Below are 24,194 nucleotides of genomic sequence, written 5' to 3'. Positions count from 1 at the left end.
CAATTTGTAGCTTTTCAGCATGCGAAATCTCCTGGCTGGTCGCCTCCGATAAGTGACTCAGGATTTACTTTTTAAAGCACCCAGCGAGAACATGCAGTTCCAATCTGCAATCTTCTGTTCTCAAGCCGGTGCTAATTGACTGGAACCCCAGTCTCCGATGGTCAGCAGTGCACTGGAACAACGCCTCCCAGCAGCCCAGCCAGGCAACTGTAAGAGGATTCAATTCAACACTACAGCTAAGTCGATGCCTAGTCTGGGATACTGAATGGAAACCCTTATTGATATATCTTTATGTCCAGTTCATGCGTTCTGGATGACTACCCCTATATAACACCCCTCTCTTGGAATCCCCCTGACCCCACTGAGCCAAGAAGTAATTCTGTTTTGCAAGTTAAAAGGTTTATTTGAGAATTTAAACAATATATATATATCACACTTTATGATAAATTAAAAATTGGATATCACACTTAATCTGAGCAGTAATCAATAATGGATAGTCTGGCACTAGCACACTTGTGAATAGGAACAGAAGAATAAGGTGGTAGAGAATGCTTTATATAAGTTCAGATGGATGTAATTTTGAATGAAAAATGCAATACAGAAAATACTCAATATGATTTCAACAAAACAATGTAATCACTTTTCTCTGGCAATTCACTCCCCCCCTTTATGCAATGCAAGGAAATGGAAGGAAAGCACACAGTTCTCAGAAATGCAATCAAAGGTAATTCAGTTCACCCCAGCAAGCTTAGACTACAGAAGTTTGAAACACAGGCCCAAAATGCTTTTATATGTGCTGGCAATGAAGTGAAAAATATGCTAAAATGCTTTTAATTCCCCCTAGAGGTTCAGGGTGAGTGGTATCTAGTTAATATTAGTCCAGGCTCACTCTAGCAATGATTCAGGGATGGTTCTTACGAGGCAAACAAATTTTTAGCAAGGAAAGTAAAGAAGCTGCTGTTTTCACACGTGGAGAAATTTGCAAATCGCGGTAAAATTCGCGAGTGCGTTTTTCACGATTGCGGCAAACGTATAGGAATGCGGTTCTAGGTTCATTGAAAAGCCAAGGTTCCCAGCTTTCAGAGGAAAGTTACTACAAGTCTCTAAGACAAACGGTCACGGAGATATGAGCGATATGGTAAAGGTCGTTTTTCAGATTTTAAATTTTAAAGTTCAAAAAGACAAGTGACAGCTAGCAACTAGAAAATGACAGGTGACAGCTTTGCAAATGGCAGGTGACAGTTAGGAGGCAGTTCTGGTTAGATTAAAATAGATTGAATTATATTATTTTAACTAAGAGATTGGTTCTGCACAGTTCTGCTAGGTACTCACAATATATTTAGAAATAGAATGGGCCTCGCCACGGATCTGGTCAGGTTTTCTTCACTCGCCACGGACGGTCTCTGCGCACAGCGTCTGGGTCAGCTCTCTAGTTCTGCGAACAGCGGTCTGGGTCAGCTCTGCTCTGCCTCTGGTTCTGCGAACTGCTCTGCTTTCTCTGGGTACAGCACTGCTTCTGGATCTTTCTGCACAGCTTTCTCTGGACCCAGCGCTGATCTGCACGGCTCCTGGAAGTTGCTATCGCTGTTAGGTTTGCTGGATGCTGAGGCCCACTGAGAAGAGTTCTCAGTTTGTGGGTTTAGGCCCTTGCTTTGAGTTCTGAATCAAGTTCTTTGGAGTTTTAAAGTCTAAGTGTTGAATCTAGTATCTTCTGGATGTTGTGTGGTCCGGCAGAGCGCGTTGCAGCAACTGGAATTGAATGTCCCTATCTGTCCTGACTGTCTGCTTTTATGTGTTTTGAAAGTGGGTGTGTGTGCAGCATCACTAGGCCCTACCCCTCTCCACTTGTCATTGGCCACTTCATCCTCTTCCCCTTGATTGGGGGAATGAAATGAAGTGTCATCATGATGAGGTCTGTTTATGGTACAGAGAACCCACCCCTGTCAAATTACACACAATCTATATTTTGACCCAAAAGACATATTTGCACAGGTACACATTTGTTTAAAATTACATGCACCCATCACATATCACAGGAGGTATACCCTGTCCAAATCTGCTCTTCCTGGGAGCTTGCATTCAGAAATGGCAACATTTGCACTTTTTAACTGGTTTCGTAATATCGGACATTACCCCAAATTTATACACATGTGCGCAAGGAGTATGGACATTACTTGATGAAGTGTCAGATTTTTAACATGCATACATTTTAAGTAATACCCTCTTAACTGCTAGCTTGCCCCCAGATCATACCACCGGTTCTAAAAACCTCTTAAAATGTGGGCAGAAAAATCACAAGAATTATGGTATCATTTAAATAATTTTCACAAGTCTGCTCTATGAATGATCCATCTTTTTAGAGTTATGTTCTGGCCCCAAAGGGGTGTGGTTTCCCCCCAGCACAAGGTTGAATTTCTGGTTTTTCCAGTTCTGCCAGGCCAGCTTGCTCTCACAGGCAGTGCTCCTCCCCTTTCCTTCCAGGAGGAAGCCACTTTTACGGCCCCCATAATAAAACATTTGCCTGAGTCAGGACAGGGCTTTGTTCAATTTCCTGCAGAGCCCAGGTAATTCAATCAGGGAAGTGTCATATCCCTTTTGGTGGGAGCAGTAAAAGGCAGATAGGCCTGGGAACACAGCTGTTGTGCAAGTCTCATCTCCTGTCGGGGGTAGCTGGTGGGCAGAATTCAGTTCCTTAAGCCAGGCCCCAGCTAATGTCACTTTTAGTTACCGAGTTTTCTGCATTCAAATAAAATTAACCATTTTTACATATGCAGCTAGAATGCTGATTCTAAGTTTAAAACTATGACATTTAAACAATTGCAACCTATGTGACACTCAAAAGTAGGTCACTCATTTCTTTTAAACATTTAGATTTTTAGTGTCTTTCAGTCCAAATTTACTTAAACTGCTGAAATCCACAGCTCAGCCAGTCTTGTTATAAACCTTCAAGTCACTTCAGAATCTAACTTTACATTGTATCCACCCCTCAGTAAGTCTTTCTTTGGCCTGCTTTGGGTTCATTTATTCAGTTTTACTCAAAAAAAAAAAAGTCTGGTGTTGTTTTAAAACGCCGGCTTTCTGATAGTGGTGAGTACTGGTAATGCACCCATTTTTGGGATTTAAGAAAATGAATTCCCCACAATTCTAGGTTGCTTTTGGCAATCAGTATTGCCATTCCCAATGGTTTCAGACTACGGTGTGGGTAGTCCAATGGTGGTTTTAGGCAGTGTCCTTCTGTGCCCATAACATCGGCAAAAAGAGTGGCAGCCTATTCTTCATGCATTTCCCTGTACATTTTCTGGGAAGCTCTGGCCATCATGATGTTTTCCATGTCAGTACTGCACAGTTTTGAGGTAGGGCTCGAATGCATGGGTAAAAACATCCCACAAGCCCCCCTCTTGCGATGGCCATTCTGTTTCACTGATGGGACTCGCAAGACCTGGGATGTTTCCTCATCTTCTTCCAATAGATGGCACAGTTCAGCATCTTTTCCTCCATCCGGTACTGATCGATCGGTTCTCCTCGCCGGTCCTGATGGGAATATTGGGCGGTACCCCGGGCCCCTCGCGTCTCTGCTCCCGGTCTCCGGATCGTCCTCCTTGGCCAGTCTACAGGTTTTCTTTCTCCTAGGATGACAAAGGAAGAGCGGCAATACCTATTGATAGACATTTTTCCCCCACCATTGATATAGTAGGGTGGCATATAAATTTATAGTCAAAACATATGAACATGCACATTTCTTTTTGCATTCAAAAACGAAAACACCCACATTGAGAAACTCAGAATTTGATAGGCGATATGTAGGATATTTTAAGTTAGAACTGAATTAATCTGAGACAGTACCCTCTAGGATTCCAGAGGATTCCTCCAGTTGTTGCAGAGTGTGCCTGGGATGGCAACACTTCAACTGGTTAATGTGGACCCACTTGTCTTCCCCCTCTGCCAAACCGCCTTTGGGGATGCGGATCTTCTAGGCCACAGGGGAGATTTTGTCTATAATCTCAAAGGGTCCCTTCCACGTAGGCAAACATTTTCGCTGTTTGGCCTGGTTCCTTTGGAAATTGTATAGATAGACCCGGTCCCCCACCTGATATTCCTTCCTGGAAGTCTTCAGGTCATAGTGGGTCTTCATACTCTCAGCTGATCTTTCTAGATTCCGCTGAGCATAGGCAAAAGCATGTTGAAGGTGTTTCCTTAAATTCTCCACATACTCATGAGTTGTGGAGGCATTTATCAACGTTTGCTCTAGGGTTCTGTAGAGCAAATGCTGAGGAAGCACCATCTTGCGCCCAGTCATCAACTCAAATGGTGACATTTTGGTTGCAGATGAAGGGGTAGATCTGATGGCCATTAGGACCAGAGGTAATCGGATATCCCAAGTTGGCCCAGAATCTGCCACAAACTTCTTTAATATGCTCACAATGGTTCGGTTATATCTCTCTACTGCCCCAGAAGAAGCTGGCCGGTAAGCAATATGCAACTTCCTTTTGACCCCCAGTATCTCCCACATCTTTGTCATTACTTCACTGGTGAAGTGGTTACCCCTGTCTGACTCAATCCTTTGAGGTAGACCGAAACGGGAAAAGATGTGGTTAATCATCAGGGCAGCTGCAGTTTCTGCCTTGCAATTTGGGGCTGGGAGACATTCCACCCACTTGGTAAACAAGCATGTCACAGTCAACATGTACTTATTCCCCCTAGCAGAGCGAATCACGGGGCCTACAAAGTCGATTTGTAAATCTGACCATGGCAGTGTCATCCCCCTCTTTTGGAGAGGCGCACGGTGCGTGAGGGATGATGGCTGAAATTGTGCACACACAAGACACCCCTTCAAGTATTGGTCGAGGTCCTGCCCCATGTGTGGCCAGTATGCAACCTCTCTTAAGATTTCCAATGTTGTGTGAAACCCCCTATGACCGGCGGTGGCCGCATCATGGGCGTGACTTAACATCAGGCTTCGGAATGAGGTAGGAACCACCCACTGATCGTGGCCAGATTTGGATTTCCTTACCAACAAACCGTCTTGGATCCGGAACGTTTTTGGACATTTCATCAACACCCTTAGGTCCTCTTTCCCAGTGTAATCGGTATCCGTCAGGGGAAAATTCTCAGGGTCCTCAATGTGTTGGTAAAATTTACCAATTATTGGATCCCCCTTCTGAGCGGTAATCAAATCAGCATCAGGGGTCTCCTTGCTCCATTGGGCAGTTGACAGATCATTGTGAGCATTTGTCTGGGACCTAGTGATAGCAGTGACCTGGATTTCCCCCAACAGGGACTCTATTTCTATTAGATCCCCTTGGATGGCCCCGGTTTTGGCCAACTGATCAGCTAAGTCATTTCCAGTTTTGTCTGGTCCCTCTACTTTGGAATGACCCTTGATCTTTTTCCAATAGATGGTCATCTCATTCGAGGTGACCAGATCATCAATGTTTTGGATCAACTTCCCATGTTTCAAGGGTTTGTTGTTAGCACATACCATGCCTCTGGTTTTCCAATTAACCAGGTGCTCCACGAACCCGTTCCGTACATAATCCGAATCTGTGATTATGACCAGCTCGTGGAGTTGATGCTGGACAGCAGTGAGGATGGCCTGATGCACAGCCATCAATTCTGCCACCTGACTACTTCGGGGACCAATTTTGTATCCAGCGGAGGGTTCTGGGGACTCATTCACCCATGCATTCCCTACGCCGGCCACCAGTTCTTTCACCCCGTCGTTGTCAACATGGTAAGAGCATCCATCCACATATACAGTGGGCATTCCCTCACACTTTTCTTCTTCAAAGACTTTGTGTGGGGAATTAAGGTATGCCTCCATGTTGTCCTTGATTTTTAGACTTTCGTCCTCGAGACAGTTTTCTCTGGCACAATCATGCAAGTCAGCCAGACCTTGCGCGAGGGGACCCTTCTTGTTTTGGCCATATCGGACCTCCACAGGAAAGCCTTGGATTGATAGAATCCAGGAAGTAATTCGGGAATTACTCACATTTCCGGCCCGGATTCTGTCACTTTGGAGATATTGCAGAGGCTGGTGTGGAGTCTCCACTATGATGTGTTCCCCCTGGATAAACGGGCGGTAATTCTTCAATGCCCACACCGTCGCCAGGAGTGCCTTCTCACAATCGTTGAATTTCTCCTCCACAGAGGATAAAGTTTTGCTCGCATAGGAGATTACTTTATTGACCTTGTCATGCTTTTGGTATAATACTGCCGTCAAGCACGTATTAGAGAACCCCGTCTCCAGGAAGAACTCCTTGTTTCTGACAGGGTAAGCTAGGCAGGGCGCTTGTGAGAGGCTTCTTTTGAGTTGTCTTACTGCCTCGGCTTGTTCTGGACCCCATTCCCACTTGACCCCCCCTTCAAGAGATGAATCAGGGGTCTGGTGATCTCTGCGTAGCCCTCAATGAACTTTCTGCTGTAATTAGTCAGTCCAAGGAGGCTCCTTAGTTCCCGCAGAGTTGTGGGGTCTTTCAGTTTTTGAAGTGCTTCCACTTTCTTTTCCTGGGGACAGAGACCCTGAGGAGTAATCTCATGCCCCAAGAAATTAACACGGGTTCTACACCACTGTGCTTTCTGAAAGGAAAGTTTTGCTCCGGCGGCCCTCAACTGCGTCAGAACATAACGGATCTCCGCTATGTGTTCCTCCATAGATGAACTTTTGATGAGGACATCATCTACATAAGCCAGGTTACCCCTCGCACCCAGGTCGGGCATGGCCTTATGTAGGAAAATGTTAAATTCATTGCCAGAGTTGAGGTATCCAAAGGGAGTCCGGGTCCATGTATACTGCTGGCCCCCAAAGGTAAAAGCCAGCTTGTATTGGTCCTCCCTACTGACCGGCACGGTCCAGTGTCCATTGGTCAGGTCTATTGCAGTGAATACCTGTGACCCCTGAATCTGGGCCAGCCCTTGGTCAATGTAGGGAAGAGGCCATCGGGAAGTATGGACCCGTTTGTTGAGCTCCCTGAGGTCGGCACAGAGTCTCCACTGGCCGTTTGGCTTCAATATTCCCAGCACCGGATTATTGAAGGTGCTGTGGACTGGACGGATTATTCCCCGGGACTCAAGGTTCTTAATTATTTCAGTAAGGGACTCCATTGATGCGAGAGGCAAGCGATATTGCTTCACAAACACTGGAGTCATGCCAGGGTCCGTGTGGATTGTTGTTGTGTGGATGTCGGTGCGACCACAGTCATATGAGTCTACCGCAAAGAGATCTTGGAAATCCAAGAAAACTTGTTTCAACTTTTGCTTTTGTTCCAGAGTCACACAGGCATCAGCTAGGTTGACTCTCTCTTCCACCATCTGCCTGAAGCCTGGAAAGACTTCTGGTTTGGCTATTTCAGCGGCCTCCTCCAGCTGGGTGGAGAAGTCCCTGGTCAGAGTGCTGATTTGGACTGGAGGCTTCAGGTGGGAAAGGCAGCCCTCATGGACCTGGAAAATCACCTCATCCCTCCTGAAGTCACAAGTCACATCTTCCTTACCATAAGGGCAAGAAGTGTACACCAGGAAGTTCCCCCCATGCCGGGTAAAAATCCTGTCTGGTGTTGTATTGTCATCACTGTCACTGTCAAAGCAGTCCTTGGGGATTGGCCCTAACAGTTCATTACCTAAATCTATGGAACAATGTCGGTCATCAACCGCCATTCCAATAATGGTGCCTGCGGCTAGAGTAATACTCTTTAAGTCGCTGTTATCCACCTCTATTGGAATGGTGTCATGTTCTATGTTGACTAATGGAGTTGGGTTTACCCCCAACCCTTGCTGTTGGAGAGAAGCGTTTAGATGTATGTAAGCATCAGGGTTTTTCAAATGTTGTCCTCTTTTAACTTTCACTTCCTGGGAGAATTGTCGGGTCCTTTCTGGGATGGTGACTTCCTCTTTAATCTGAATTTCAACTGCATAAGGTAGCAATTGAGCTGACCTAAATGCTTTTTCCGGATCATCAAAGCCCATGGGATTATCCGCTAATCGGGACCAAGCTTTGAAGTTTATTAGGTCCAAACTAATGGCAAAGCGATTGAGAATGTCACTGCCTAAGTAAAAGGCGGCAGTGACGTCTCGCACGAGCCAACAATTATGGACTATGCTCTTGTTGCCAATGGAGATTTGGAGCATACACCTGCTTGGCAGGAGCTGTTTGGAATTAGGTGCTTCCAGGTCCATTTCCCATTTGTCTATCAGTTTGAATGTGGGAATGGCTGAATCTTTTGGGAGTTGGTGGAACATGGCTTCGCTGATGAAGCTCTTACCGTTGTTCACACACACTCGAGCGAGAACAGAGTCCTTCCCATCATTTAATTGGACAGGGATGAACAACTGCTCTCCAATTTGCTGAATATCAGCCAGGCTCTGAGCTGATTTCACATCTTTCTGGACTATAGGAGTGGGAGTTTCTGATTGTGGATTAGTATAGAATCTCAGAGTGTTTCCTTCCAGCGTGGAGTACCACTTTAGACTGGAAGGAAGGTTGATTTTCAGAAATAGAGAGGACCCTGCATCACCAGTCTGTTGTCCTACTGCTATTACTGTCACGTCTGGAATTTGGCTATTCTGGAAGTGAAATTCTACTTGGTCAGATTTTTGTTCAACCATGTGGCAGGTGCCGTTTAAACTAACATGGTTGACACTCTGTTTTAATTTTATTGGTCGGCTAGTCTGGGTCCAGAGGACCTTGTTTACGCAATCTATTAAGGGTGACAACCTCCTCAGGAGGTCATTCCCCAGTAAACAAGGGGTGCCCTCTGGAGTCACTACTATGACCGGGTGTTTCACCTTGTGTCGCCCGATCTTAATGTCCAAGTCTGCAGTCCCCTCAACGGGAATTTCCTTCCCGTCAAAGTTCTGCAGTTTTCCAGGAAGAGAGGTGAGAGGAATTTGGTAATTCTCTCCCCTTCCTGCATTCAGTTCGTCAAAGGCCCTTCTGGACAGAAGGGTAGCTTGATATCCAGTGTCCACCAGCGCCAAAATTGTACCCTGCCCCTGTACTTGGACCGGGGCATAGTATCTTCCCTCCTTCTCCTCAAGGGGGCACAGATAATGCACATTTTTGAACAACTGGTGGGCTAATTTTCTGGTTTTGGACATTGCTAGCGAAGAGATTTGGGCAGAATTCTGTGGAGAGCCTTGGGAATCTGAAAGAAAAAATTGGCAACTGGAGATCAGAGCCATTGTGGGTTCCCCTGGCTCCGGTTCCGGGCCGCCCCCCCCTTTTTGGAGGCAGTCACCAGGATGGGTTTGAACCAAGGGATTTTCTTGCTGTTGGTTCTGGGATGAGATGGTGGGCGGCGGTAGCTCAGTCTCCACATCTCCCCAGTCTGGATTTGCATCCCTAGGGACCCATTTTTCTTTGGGAGGAGTTCCCCCCTCTCTGAAGAAGAAGATCCTTTTGCCAGGATCCTCTGAGGATCCCTCTCCCTCAAATTGGAAGATCTGTACCTCCTCCTCAAACTGTGTCTGTTTGGGTCTTTTGTTTCTCCTACCCCCCCTCTGCTCCTTAGGAGGCAGACTTTCAGGGGCAGGAGATTTTGTTTCCGGTTCCTGGGTTTCCAGGGGCTGTTTACAAGTGAGGAAGGAAGCTTCCTCCAAGGCTTTACACCCCCCTTCCCCTTGTGCCTCCTCCCTGGGAACCGGTGAGTTATCGGGGTGCTGCCCCCGTCATTGTTCTGGAGCACCAGGTCCAGAGTTGGGTGCGTTCTGCGCCGGCATGCCGATCTGAGGGTTCTGCTGAGCCCTCAGTATGTGACCCAGATCCCGCGCCATGTTTTGAACCTGGCGCTCTAACTGGGAAACCCGCTCAGGCTGATACGGGGCCCTGTTTTCTCCCCTGGGCTGATCCCGGGAAGGGTAGCTATCCCTTCTTTGGTAGTACCCCTGGTTGGGAAGATTTGGATACCCCTCCACCCTTGGCCTCCCCTCTCCCGGATTCGGTTGTCTGGGCTCAGGGAATTGGGGAAAGAAGGGTGGAGGATTTTGGGGCTGGAAGTTGGGTGGATACCTGGGGAAGAAGTTCTGCCCAGGGTTTGGTGAGTTTCTGCCCTCCTGTGAGAAGTTGGGAGGGAAGTTCTCTGGGTTAGGTGCTTGGCTGGATCACCCCCTTGGGCTGGAGGAGTCCACACATAACCCAGGATGGGTCTGTTTCCCTTGTAACGGGGGCTTACATAATCAGGAGAGCGAGGGACCCCATTTGTGGGGCTGCCTCCCTGGCTCCCTGTCTGTGACTGGCCCGAGGACCTTCTGGGCGTAGCATTATTAGGTGCAGGTAGGTTTTTAGGCCCCCCCATCTCCAACTCTAAAACGGGGGTGACCTTTACCTCTGCCACCTTGGCAGCAGCAGGGGTGTTGTTGGCTTTGGGGTTTTTGGGCGCATTATTTTTATTTTCTATTGGCTTCTGCACCTCATAGATCCGGGGCGTCTGTTCAATGACCCAGTCTAAAGATCTTTTCTCGTGAAAATCCCTCACGAGCTGGGTCATTATGTATTTGGGCAAGGCATGGAAAAACGTATTAATAAATTCTCTGCTATCCGTGCGCACCCTTCTTGTGGTCTGTGCAAAAGCACGCTTTAACTCCTGCACAAATTCTTGTGGGGCCTGATCCTCCCCACATTGTAAATTGTAGGCTGCCTTGCGAGCCTCTTGAGGATTTCTATGAGTAGAAAAATGTTTAAAGATGGCCGCCTTATAGGTGGACCATCTTAAATGATTTTGGTCCTCCAGCCCCGCAAAGAAACTGGAATATTCCGGGGAGAAGGTCCACTTTACATATTGAATACAGCTTTGGCTGTCCTTCAAATGGAAAGTCTCCATCATTTGCTCAAACAACTCTAAGTGCTCCCAAACAGAATACTTGGCATTCTTATGATAAGGCGTGATGACGCTCCTGATTGCCTTAATCTGCTTTAAGGGGTCCTTAAGCAAGGCCCTTTTTGTCTTATTGGCCCTTTTGGTCCGGGTAACCCTGGTCCATTCATCTTCTGACTCAGAGGCACTGCTCCCAGAGGTTCCCGTCTGTTTTTCCAGGTTTTCCCGGATTCTGCGAGCCTGGGAATGGCTGGCAGAATGTGGGGACCTGGTCTCCTGTGTCCTGTACCGCTCAGAGGAGTCTTCAGATCCCTCCTTGCTGCCAGGATTTGATGGGTACCCCCCCCACTGACCTAACTGGGCAGAGGTGTTCAGGATGCCCTTAATGGGCCTACTCTCCTGGGGTTCCCCACCAAATTGCACTGTGCTTGGGTGCCCATACCCGGATGCCCGCCCCTCCATTCCTGGGTGGTACTGGCCTATGAGCCCCATGCTTCTGGCTGGATAGTAATCTGCCATCCCTGTGGCCCTGTGCTCACGTGCGCCAGGGGACATGGGGGTGGCAGAGTCCAGGGACTGAGAGAGATAAAGGCCTCTGGTACTAGGGCTCCTGGGGTTATGCTCAGGAGTTTCTCTTTCCCAGCGAACCTCATCTCTATCCGCCCCTGCTCCCTGTTGCAATGCAAGAGCCTGCGCCTTCAGTTCCTCAGTTAAGGCCTTACTAGACTCTATCAGTCTCTCCTGAATCGCTACCTGTTGTTGGAGCCTATCATTGTGCTGGCAGAGAGCCTCATTCTCTCTCTGTGCCTCCTGATTGGTCCTGGAGCACTGGGCCAGTCTTTGCTGCAGGAGGGTTACCTCCTGAGCTGTGTCCCTATTGGCCTGCTCCTTTCTTGCCAGAGCATCCTCCACCCTCCTGGTGTGTTCTAACAAGTTCTGGCGTTCTTTTTGGAGGTCACCCAGCCCCTGGAGGGCCAAGTGATTTTCTTCTGTTTTTCTTTTTAAATGGCAGACTTCCTGGCCTAAGGCGTCTCTTTCCTGGCTAAGAGCCTGCATTTGTGCCGTCAGGTCATCCCTCTGCCTTTGAAAGGCACCAGCTTTCTGGCGTTCTTCATCAAACTCTGCCTGGGTATCCAGGTCTTTCAAAATCAGCTTGTTGCTCTCTGCCTTCACTCTATCTAGATGACTTTGCAGGGTGGCTACCTGCTCCGTGCATGCCCTGTTAAAGTCTAATTGTTGCTCCAGCTTTTTCTGGCTCTGCAGTAAGGAGTCCAAACTGCCTTGGTGCTCCTTCTGCAGGGCCAGAAATCTAGTATCCTGGTCAGCCTTTTCCTGTTGCAGTATATCCATGTCCTCCTTTATTTTAATGATATACTGCCTACTATCATTTTCTGACTCCTGGCTCCTCTGCAGCCTCTGCTCAGAAGAGTCCAGATCAGATTGGGCCTTCTGTAATGCTAGCAGTTGCCTACTCGCCAGATCTTGGCCTTCAGCACATTTGTCCTGCATGGCTCCCATATGTAAATATAAATATGCCGCTACCCTGGCAATCTTGTTGTGCTCATCCTTGGCCTTAGAGGACATATATAGTTCACTCAGGGCCACATGTAAGGGACTCTGGTCTCTCCATATATCTGACCCTGTTTCCGTGATCTGGGGTGCGATTGCTTGCAACCAGACCGTCTGGTCCTGATGAGTCCACTCACCTCTCACAAATAACTTATGTAAGAAGTGCTCTCTGGCTATTTTCATGTCTACTAAGGTCGTCATTCTAGAGATTTGAGTTCCTTCCTGACTTACAGAAGTTTGTATTTTATTTTTGCAAAACAGACCTTTTCCTTAGAGCGTTCCTTTGAGGAGTGCTTTACAGCGTAACACAGCGTGGTGATCTGACCGGATATGTGTATCTGGTCAGCTGGCACGCTGTATTAATCTGCACAAATGGTAGATCTAACCCAAACGTCCCGGACGAGCCCCCAATTTGTAAGAGGATTTAATTCAACACTACAGCTAAGTCGATGCCTAGTCTGGGATACTGAATGGAAACCCTTATTGATATATCTTTATGTCCAGTTCATGCGTTCTGGATGACTACCCCTATATAACACCCCTCTCTTGGAATCCCCCTGACCCCACTGAGCCAAGAAGTAATTCTGTTTTGCAAGTTAAAAGGTTTATTTGAGAATTTAAACAATATATATATATATATCACACTTTATGATAAATTAAAAATTGGATATCACACTTAATCTGAGCAGTAATCAATAATGGATAGTCGGGCACTAGCACACTTGTGAATAGGAACAGAAGAATAAGGTGGTAGAGAATGCTTTATATAAGTTCAGATGGATGTAATGTTGAATGAAAAATGCAATACAGAAAATACTCAATATGATTTCAACAAAACAATGTAATCACTTTTCTCTGGCAATTCACTCCCCCCCTTTATGCAATGCAAGGAAATGGAAGGAAAGCACACAGTTCTCAGAAATGCAATCAAAGGTAATTCAGTTCACCCCAGCAAGCTTAGACTACAGAAGTTTGAAACACAGGCCCAAAATGCTTTTATATGTGCTGGCAATGAAGTGAAAAATATGCTAAAATGCTTTTAATTCCCCCTAGAGGTTCAGGGTGAGTGGTATCTAGTTAATATTAGTCCAGGCTCACTCTAGCAATGATTCAGGGATGGTTCTTACGAGGCAAACGAATTTTTAGCAAGCAAAGTAAAAAAGCTGCTGTTTTCACACGTGGAGAAATTTGCAAATCGCGGTAAAATTCGCGAGTGCGTTTTTCGCGATTGCGGCAAACGTATAGGAATGCGGTTCTAGGTTCATTGAAAAGCCAAGGTTCCCAGCTTTCAGAGGAAAGTTACTGCAACTCTCTAAGACAAACGGTCACGGAGATATGAGCGATATGGTAAAGGTCGTATTTCAGATTTGAAATTTTAAAGTTGAAAAAGACAAGTGACAGCTAGCAACTAGAAAATGACAGGTGACAGCTTTGCAAATGACAGGTGACAGTTAGGAGGCAGTTCTGGTTAGATTAAAATAGATTGAATTATATTATTTTAACTAAGAGATTGGTTCTGCACAGTTCTGCTAGGTAATCACAATATATTTAGAAATAGAATGGGCCTCGCCATGGATCTGGTCAGGTTTTCTTCACTCGCCACGGACGGTCACTGCGCACAGCGTCTGGGTCAGCTCTCTAGTTCTGCGAACAGCGGTCTGGGTCAGCTCTGCTCTGCCTCTGGTTCTGCGAACTGCTCTGCTTTCTCTGGGTACAGCACTGCTTCTGGATCTTTCTGCACAGCTTTCTCTGGACCCAGCGCTGATCTGCACGGCTCCTGGAAGTTGCTATCGCTGTTAGGTTTGCTGGATGCTGAGGCCCACTGAGAAGAGTTCTCAGTTTGTGGGTTTAGGCCCTTGCTTTGAGTTCTGAATCAAGTTCTTTGGAGTTTTAAAGTCTAAGTGTTGAATCTAGTATCTTCTGGATGTTGTGTGGTCCAGCAGAGCGCGTTGCAGCAACTGGAATTGAATGTCCCTATCTGTCCTGACTGTCTGCTTTTATGTGTTTTGAAAGTGGGTGTGTGTGCAGCATCACTAGGCCCTACCCCTCTCCACTTGTCATTGGCCACTTCATCCTCTTCCCCTTGATTGGGGGAATGAAATGAAGTGTCATCATGATGAGGTATGTTTATGGTACAGAGAACCCACCCCTGTCAAATTACACACAATCTATATTTTGACCCAAAAGACATATTTGCACAGGTACACATTTGTTTAAAATTACATGCACCCATCACATATCACAGGAGGTATACCCTGTCCAAATCTGCTCTTCTTGGGAGCTTGCATTCAGAAATGGCAACATTTGCACTTTTTAACTGGTTTCGTAATATCGGACATTACCCCAAATTTATACGCATGTGCGCAAGGAGTATGGACATTACTTGATGAAGTGTCAGATTTTTAACATGCATACATTTTAAGTAATACCCTCTTAACTGATAGCTTGCCCCCAGATCATACCACCGGTTCTAAAAACCTCTTAAAATGTGGGCAGAAAAATCTTATGGTATCATTTAAATAATTTTCACAAGTCCGCTCTATGAATGATCCATCTTTTTAGAGTTATGTTCTGGCCCCAAAGGGGTGTGGTTTCCCCCCAGCACAAGGTTGAATTTCTGGTTTTTCCAGTTCTGCCAGGCCAGCTTGCTCTCACAGGCAGTGCTCCTCCCCTTTCCTTCCAGGAGGAAGCCACTTTTACGGCCCCCATAATAAAACATTTGCCTGAGTCAGGACAGGGCTTTGTTCAATTTCCTGCAGAGCCCAGGTAATTCAATCAGGGAATTGTCATATCCCTTTTGATGGGAGCAGCAAAAGGCAGATAGGCCTGGGAACACAGCTGTTGTGCAAGTCTCATCTCCTGTCGGGGGTAGCTGGTGGGCAGAATTCAGTTCCTTAAGCCAGGCCCCAGCTAATGTCACTTTTAGTTACCCAGTTTTCTGCATTCAAATAAAATTAACCATTTTTACATATGCAGCTAGAATGCTGATTCTAAGTTTAAAACTATGACATTTAAACAATTGCAACCTATGTGACACTCAAAAGTAGGTCACTCATTTCTTTTAAAGATTTAGATTTTTAGTGTCTTTCAGTCCAAATTTACTTAAACTGTTGAAATCCACAGCTCAGCCAGTCTTGTTATAAACCTTCAAGTCACTTCAGAATCTAACTTTACATTGTATCCACCCCTCAGTACGTCTTTCTTTGGCCTGCTTTGGGTTCATTTATTCAGTTTTCCACAAAAAAAAAAAAGTCTGGTGTTGTTTTAAAACGCCGGCTTTCTGATAGTGGTGAGTACTGGTAATGCACCCATTTTTGGGATTTAAGAAAATGAATTCCCCACAATTCTAGGTTGCTTTTGGCAATCAGCATTGCCATTCCCAATGGTTTCAGACTACGGTGTGAGTAGTCCAATGGTGGTTTTAGGCAGTGTCCTTCTGTGCCCATAACATCGGCAAAAAGAGTGGCAGCCTATTCTTCATGCATTTCCCTGTACATTTTCTGGGAAGCTCTGGCCATCATGATGTTTTCCATGTCAGTACTGCACAGTTTTGAGGTAGGGCTCGGATGCATGGGTAAAAACATCCCACACAACCCCACAGCAACTCCAGCCAAGTCTTCACTGAAGCTCTGCAAAATGTCCACTCACTCTCCTTCTCCCCGAGCTGCTTCAAGAAACCTCTGTCACAACCCTTAAAATGACGTGTACCCAATCAAAGTCCATCATGTCATACCCTCCTTCTTTAAACAATAGCTCACTTTTACAGTAGGCAACTCTATCAACTAATTTCCTGCTATTGCATCCTGCAAAGACTGTGGCAGGGCAAAGAGAGAGTAAAAAGAAATTCTCTGAATGCGCGTTTAAAATGACTCTCAGCCTGCCTCATTTTGCACATGGAGAACACATTATAATATGAATGAGTTAAAATCGTGTTAGTATTTGTTAGTTAGGTTAAATAATTAAGTATCTAATGTGTCTCCATGAGTGAGACATTTCAATTGAGAAGAAAAAAAAATGTGCGCTTTTAAATGTGAAAACAAAATGGTTTGTTTTTAACATATGTAGCCTGTCTTCATTTACACGTCCATATGTTACATTGGGAACACATGGCTTGCTGTACCGCATTATAGCAATACATTGATCCCATGCAGTGGCGCTGCACTCCAAAAACACGCTAAATAATACTACAGACCCTGCTTTGCAGCAGGCGGACCACTATTCTTACTCCCACTCACAACAGACTTATCCCACTAGGTTTTTGGGTCTTCGGAGAGGAAGGGATTGCTTTTGGGACTCCTCAGCTTTCTGAGAGGCCCCTTTTCTTTGTCCTTGTCCTTCCCAATGGAGTCCTTAGCGGAGACCCACTTGTCAGCCAACCTAGCCAGCTTTAAGGAGTCCAAAATGTTTTGGTCAGCAACATACTGACGCAGCACTGGTGAACAGGCTTCCGCAAAATGCTCAAAAAACAGGAGGTGAGACAATTCAACAAACTTTTTCACTTTGTAACCATCAATCCACCCCATCATGTTCATGTGCGCAGCACTCACCCAGTGAACCCAAGACACATTCTCTCGTTTCTTAAAATGCCTGAACCGTTTAAGATATTGTGTAGGTGTTTTGCCAAACATGGCGATTAAAGCAGACTTCATGCACTCATACTGACCCCTTTCTTCCACACTCAGCTTCAGAAGACAGTCATATCCAGTTTGAGGCACTCTGCTTAACAACACTTAGCCCAATCTCTCTTATCAACATTGTGAATTGCACAAGCCATTTCAAATGCTTCAATCCATTGGAGGATATGAAAACCCTCTGCATACACACCAACCAAATCTTTCATAAACTTGTTTGCTGGGGACCTGACACTCTCAACTGGTTTTGCTGAAGTCTCCACTCAAGCTTTCTCTAACTGGATTTGATGACCTTCAGTGTCCCGGTTCTTGAGCTCAAGGTCCTTATCTTTGAGTTCAAGATCCCTATCTTTTAGCTTAAGCTCCCGGTTCTTGAGCTCCACTTGCTGTGCCAACTCCTCTTTCTTAAGCTCAGCATCTAGTTCCAACTTGCGATATTCAAAGGCTATCCTCATCCTCCATAACTCAAGCTCTAAAAAACTGCTGGGGTTCGGAACAGAGGCAGCAGGAATGGCGGCATTCCCAGAATCAGTTTCGGCAACAACCCCCGGGGTAGAGTCCTCATTGGTTGCATCCCCCCCTTCAAGAGTTTCACAATCGATCTGGTAGTCCACCAGAGCAGCTACTAGCTCAGCCCTAGACTTATCCACACAGTCTAATTCACTGGCTTCATAAGCACTCTGGAGAGCCTCGAAGCAGTTAATTTACCATTCGCAATAGATTCCATTGCTTGTAATGCAGTTATCTTGTACACGACTAAACCTTAATTTAACAAAGTGCAGATATCCTTCGTAAGTGGCACGGTTATACACTAAGTCTTAAAACCATAAGCATCCCACCGCTGCCACCAGCTGTAAAGGCTGGAGGGGGGGTCTGCACTTCCGGTCTCTATATGGTAGAGGGAAGGCACAGAGACCCCTGCCAAGATTCTCTATTATTGGTATTGTAGTCGAGCAATCAAGGCCTAGCTTCTCGGGAGGTGATGCAAGCTGGTTCTTAAGTACAGTGTAGTCCCCGAGCACCCACGAAGGAATGTCCACACACTGTATCGGTTAAAACACAGTCTTTATATAATTAATATTTAAGGTCATATACACAATCACGATAACTCACTTTGTACTCCGAAAATCAACAATGGTAAATATGTACAATTCTAAAGTGGTACCACTAACGTTATTAGATCTTATTCAAGTGCATACGGTCAGAATGACACACCGATCAAAATAAAGAGGAAACCAGCAGTAGAGAGAGGAAGGAAAACAAGATGGTTGAGCAATAGGCAGAATACTGGTAACTACCGTTAAACACAGCTCTGTGTGGCGATCCCCCCACCTGGGCAACCTGTAGAAGAAAGATACAAGCCCAGTCCATACATTGTTCACCCTTAGACGTCCCAATAGTTCTGCAACCCCAAAGTACCTTGGTGTTGTAGCGTTCCGCGCCAGGGAAATCGACAACCCTTTTTGAGTGTCCTCCCTTTCAGGCATGAGTCACGGGTCGTCGAACGTCTGACGGAGAACAGGTCGAGCTACGACGGTGAAGTGGCCACGTCGTTCTTAGCGGTGCTCGTTGACGGGGAAGCGTAAACGTCCTGCAAGGAAGAGGCTTGCGGGGCACCTCGGTGTCGATAGTTCTGGGCCGCAAAGAGTTGAAGAACTGTGGCCCTGCAAGGGCGTCGAGTCGTCGGCATCTATGTGGTCTTTGGGTGGCAGGAAACCCACCGGTGGATGCTCCTAGGCACGTCGACGGTCAGGCCTTCTCCAGCAGGATACAGCGGCGACGATGCGGACGAGAGCGTCCTTGGATCAATGAAGTTTCTTAGGCAACGGGAGCACGGTGGCTCCAGATGGCGACGGCGGTCGACGACAGTGTCGGACAACAGTCCGGGCGCTTCTTCTTGGAGTTCCGCAGCAGTCCCCGTATCGGGTCGGCAGCCTGTCGAAGGTCTGTCTACCAGGGAGCTTAGGCAAAGATCAGCTGTGCACGATGGTCCCTCGTAGCTCGGGAAGAGGGCGCCTTACCAGGTCCTCTCTGGGTCAGTTCTTGAAGCACAGCAGCTTTCAGATTGCGAAGGATAGCAACAGCAATTCTTCTCGTCCATCAGGGCTCAAGGTTAAGCTTCACTCCAGTTACTCGTCGTAGTGGACTTCAGCTTCTGAACACGATTCCTAGCAGTGAGAGGTCCCCAGATATACTGTTGATCTCCCATTTATTCCGCTGGGTCATACTCAAGCATCCAATCACGACTACGGGCATTCAGGCAGGCAGGCAGCCAATCAGGCACACAAGGTATTCAGGTCATTCACTTCTCTCCAGACACTCACAACAAGTTATGTGTATTGGGACAAGTACCGAGCCATTCAATACTCCAAGCTGCATTCATACTGGTTTCGGCAGGGCTGTCTCAACCATTGTGTCAAACAGCAGATACTAGACAGTCGCAACATAGAATGTATATTCGTCACACACTCGATTCACCCAGGTCCCACCCACAGGCGTACCCACAACATACGGTCGTTGAGAAGGCTCCAGCCAGTCTGGTCGGCACTTCCCCACACTACCATATACGGAACTTCCACCCAACAGCCAGTCAGGGGGAAGGGACAGAGGCAGGGCTTCCCAGGACTTCGGGAAGATCAGGGTAACAGGTGATGGAAGGCAAGAGGCCAGGGGGGGCATTTTGTCTCCATCAGGAATCTACCGATTCCAATGACAGGGCCAAAATGGAGGATGCTCAGGGCACCAGTCATTTCAGCACAGAGCTGCCACCAGCCCGTACCGTGCTCTGTGGGTCACACACATGTGCCCAAAAACATACACTTTGGGCACAGGGTTGTACCCGTACCCATGGGTGCCATAAGGGTATCCTATGGCTCTGTTCACCAAACCAAAAGAGAGAGAGCTGCACCGCCAGGAGTCCCACCTGAACTGATGCGTGGAAAACATGACAGAATACACGATAAAAAGCAGTAAAGGACAAGGATACGGAGGCCCTGTCCCTCTGATGCATTTCCAGCGTCACAAGGGCATTGGCATTAACTGTGATTGCCAGTAGACCCACCATCACAGGTATTTCTGCAGGTATTCTGCCAGCTGGCTCAACTGACGTACCAACCAATTATTTAATCATTTTTGCCCTTGTGCACTGTTCTTTAACACACGGATGAGGAGTCATAAACGAGATTCCCTCATTCACACACTATCAGCCATCAAGCTCATGGAGGGATGCCTACATTTTAATGTGTACCTGTGGAAGTGGCAAAATCAAAGATCGGCCCGTGCAAAATATAATGTGCACATGTTAACAAATGCAGGCCATGATTAGGTTTTAATACTTTGTTTAGATTTTATGATACTGTTACGAGTTGCATGTCCGCCTTTAAGTCTTGCACCATATACTTTTCAAACAAAACCTATAATTATGGATTTGTGTTAATGAACTGTTCATAAAGTGCTGTCTTTGTTTTCCAGAAAAATGCCCATTGCCAAATATGGAACACCTCATCATTTCAGATGTCAGTAAAAAAAATGACTATGCAGTTAATGAACATATTAATGTGAGCTGCAGTGAAGGATATGCGCCAACAGTCTCCTTGATTACATGTGTTCAAAAAAGTGATGACGCTACCAGTGGCTGGAGTCCAGCGGTTCAGTGCATTGGTGAGTATTCAAGACTAATTCACTGTAAAACATATTATATTATAAAGTGATCAGAACAGTTGAGTGAGGGAGTGAGAAATGAGCAAAAGGGTTCTGGCAGGTCTTGTCTCATGTTTGGTGTCCGTGTGACCCAATATGCATTCTTTTTTTGACTCTTAATGTTTTTGTGACTTGGCATTGATCTTATTGCAAGTATTTCAATTGTTCAAGACTTTTCTCATTCGATGCAGCCTGTGTGGCGAAATATTCATAATGTATTCCACTCTCAATGTTTCTGTGACTTGGCCTACTTCAAACTTTGTGCTTCAAATGTTTAAGCCGTTTCTCTTGAACAGTACTTTCCTAATGTGGCAACATTCATCTTTTGTCCGATTGTCTACGACTGCCTGGTTCTGAATCTCAACACTTACATTGTTCAAGTGTTCGCTCAAGGGCAGCAGATATGGTTATGCATCATTCTCCACACAAGTCCTTTTTTGTCCGTCACCACGGTATATGCATTGGCTGCCACAAGTGCCCTTGGTTTCTCTGCTCTAGATACAGGCCTCATTGGCACAATTGCTTTGTGCGTGTCTTTTCAGTTCCCTGTTTTCTTCGATTGCTCCTTTCACTAGTAGTGTGTGCTTCACATTGCCCACCAGGCTCTGTGCGGATCTGTCATTTGCCTGACCCTTCTACTTTTGTCAACTTCCTTCACCACTGATAGACTCTAGCTAGATGTTCACCTCCTCTCCCCTTCTCTCACCTTCATGATGCAGTTTACAATAGATAGGCCGTATTTGCAATCCTTGAGAGGAGTATACAGGAATCTATTGAAGACAAAAAAGAAAGCTTTTTTGGCCAACAAGTGGGACGCATTGGTTCTAGGTCATTTGGTCAAATCTAAATGGTCAACAGGACAAATGGTCGACACCAAAAGGTCGACAGGTCAAATGGTCGCATTTGTTTTTTCCACTTTTGTTTTTTTTTTGGGGGGGGCCCCCCCATCCCCCCTTTTTTTTTGCTAAAAACCCCTTTTTTCCCTAAACGAAAACCTAAACAAATATATATATATAAATAAAAAAAAAATTCGACCATTTGACCTGTCGACCAAATTGTGTCGACCATTTGTCTGTCGGCCATTTGTCTGTCGACCATTTGACTAGACACCGGACGCATTGGGGGGGTCCCCCCATCCCCCCTTTTTTTTTGCTAAAAACCCCTTTTTTCCCTAAACGAAAACCTAAACAAATATATATATATAAATAAAAAAAAAATTCGACCATTTGACCTGTCGACCAAATTGTGTCGACCATTTGTCTGTCGGCCATTTGTCTGTCGACCATTTGACTAGACACCGGACGCATTGCTAGGGGCGGCCAGTACTGGTGACCTTTGTGGATTCTGGAGCATTATGTCTGATAAGGAGAGACCTAGATACCAGCAGAGGAACGGAACGAGAAGATTGTGTAGTTTAAACGTGACACGAATGGTAAGAAAAAACAAGTGCTGGCCAAGCATCAGTATGTACGACATGCAGCGGGCCCGGAACCAGTGATGTTCTAACCTGCAGTTACGAAACCAGGGGGTGTCATATGCACCAGAAGAAGAGGGCTGCTAGCGCATTAATGGTGTTTTTTACCTTACTTTTCAGTGGAATCAATTGTGAGAATGTGGGGCTGAATAACCCCGCTCCACGAAGTCGCATTGGTCCAGCGGCAAGTGGTTGTTGTGGCATGGTCGAATGGAAGGAGAGCTGCAGTCTTGAAGCATCTACTCGAGCCTTGTGGATTGGGTGGTAACCAGGTTTGGTGGTCGAAGATTGACGGCGGTTGATCTAGTACCAAGATGCGCAGACGAGTACATTTGATGCAAAGGCTCGGTGGTTATGGTTCAGGGAACACCAGCATCGAGTCAGTTGACTCACAGTAGTGGTGATGAAGATGCTGGTGTTTCAGACAGCGACTGAGGCAAGGGAAGATAGCAGTACTTTGTAGTTTGAACCAAGGTAACAATGCACATTTACCAGTGCAGTGCAGCGGCAAACGAGGTCGAAGAACGGACAGCGGTTCGGAGAATGGACACCAAAGGACAGCATCAATGGGTCCTGCTGGATTGCTCAGTGGCATGGTGCCATGGAATCTAAGTTTGGCGCATGTCGTTGTTGACAACAGCGATCTCAGCTGTTCTGGCTTCCAAGTGCTGTGAGTCTGACTCCAGTGTCTGAAGGGCCAATGTCAGCTGTTCGTAGGCTCCCAAATACGGGCGATGCTAGCCCGCACCTTCAGGGGACCAACAGCACGGTGACACTCTAGGTACAGGGTCGCTTGCAGAGAGGCAGACATCTGGTCCAGCAGCAGTGTTCACCCCCAATGGTCCCTGGAGATGGTTAGGGACTAGATCTTGCTTCTGTCTTTGTAACCTCTGCCTTCACCCCACAACTGGAGGACTTTAGAAAGGACTGCCCTCAGCAGGGTCCACCAAAATCTTCTGGCTGTTTCAAGATGAGTCCAGATGATTCAAAGAGGTGGTGGGAGCCCCCTTAATTATAGGCAAAAGTCCCCAGGTGATTGTACTGAAGCTAGTCTGCTTTAGGGGTCTACTCATGTGCTCTTGAAATGCCTGGATTTTTCCCTTATGATGTCACATTAAAGTGCTTTAGCTCCAGTCCAGAGGAAGCGGAGGGGACTGGAAAGAGAAGGAGAGGCAGAGGAATCAAGATGGAGTCCCCTACCAAAAACTGTACAGACCCATCTCTGGCTACCCTAGATCCGCCCCCTTCCTTTCTCAATAGGATTAAAGGGCCTTTAGAAATGCAGCACCCTGGTGTGAGGCCTGTCTCTCTGTGAATGGGTGTGCTTCGTGGTTTCAACTTCCATGCCAGCATCCTGTAGAGCGGCTGTCCTGGGAGAAAGGGTGTTACCTACCCTTACAAATGGACAAAGAGAAGCAATCCAGCAAGTCTAGTCCTGTCAGTAGACAGGGGCGGGCCTTGTCTGGAAGTAATACGCATAATCCTTTCACAGCTGAACTAGGCCCACAGCTTACACATGTGCAAAATCTTTTTTAATGTGGCTGGGATAACTCTGAAAGATGCAGGCCACTATTCTCTAATTCAGGTATGGCTTATTTTTACAGTTTTTTGTACCACCAGGACACCATCTTCAAGGTTATATCGGTTTTGGGACAGGGGTGCAGATTCTAAATGCAGCCCCTGTGCTGCAGACACTGCGGCTGCCAAGAGAGCACCTCTGGTCTCTGAACCTGCTCAGTGCCACTGGTAGAGCAGGTGCTGTGAATCAGGATACTGATCCTGCACAGCACAAGTACACACCATGCTTTTAGCATGAAATTTAGGAATGGGGAATCTGATTAGCAGATTTACCTTTCAGAGGTGGAATTACCTGCATCACTTTATTATTTAATGAATAATAAACAAGCAAGGGCTTTCACACCCTTGCCAGATGACAATTCATTAACTCTTCTATCCCTCACTCCTGAGCGAGTGGAATTGCTCAATGTAGATATCTCTTAGGAAGAAATGGTGCAG

At 46.4% G+C, this 24,194-nt stretch overlaps 1 protein-coding gene across 1 annotated transcript in view; it reads left to right on the top strand.

The window, feature by feature from the left end:
* The window catches only part of LOC138511247 (receptor-type tyrosine-protein phosphatase kappa-like), a 1,445,374-nt gene that overhangs the window by 242,169 nt on the left and 1,179,011 nt on the right, over positions 1 to 24,194 (top strand). The window contains exon 2 of the mRNA XM_069626788.1: positions 20,477 to 20,665. Coding sequence (XP_069482889.1) covers positions 20,477 to 20,665 — 189 coding nt within the window. The remainder of the gene's footprint in view (positions 1 to 20,476; positions 20,666 to 24,194) is intronic.

The sequence above is a fragment of the Ambystoma mexicanum genome, chromosome 6p, assembly GCF_040938575.1.
Source record: "Ambystoma mexicanum isolate Mex_15411 chromosome 6p, UKY_AmexF1_1, whole genome shotgun sequence".
In the NCBI taxonomy this organism is placed as follows: Eukaryota; Metazoa; Chordata; class Amphibia; order Caudata; family Ambystomatidae; genus Ambystoma; species Ambystoma mexicanum.
This window is presented reverse-complemented; position numbering and strand designations above follow the sequence as displayed.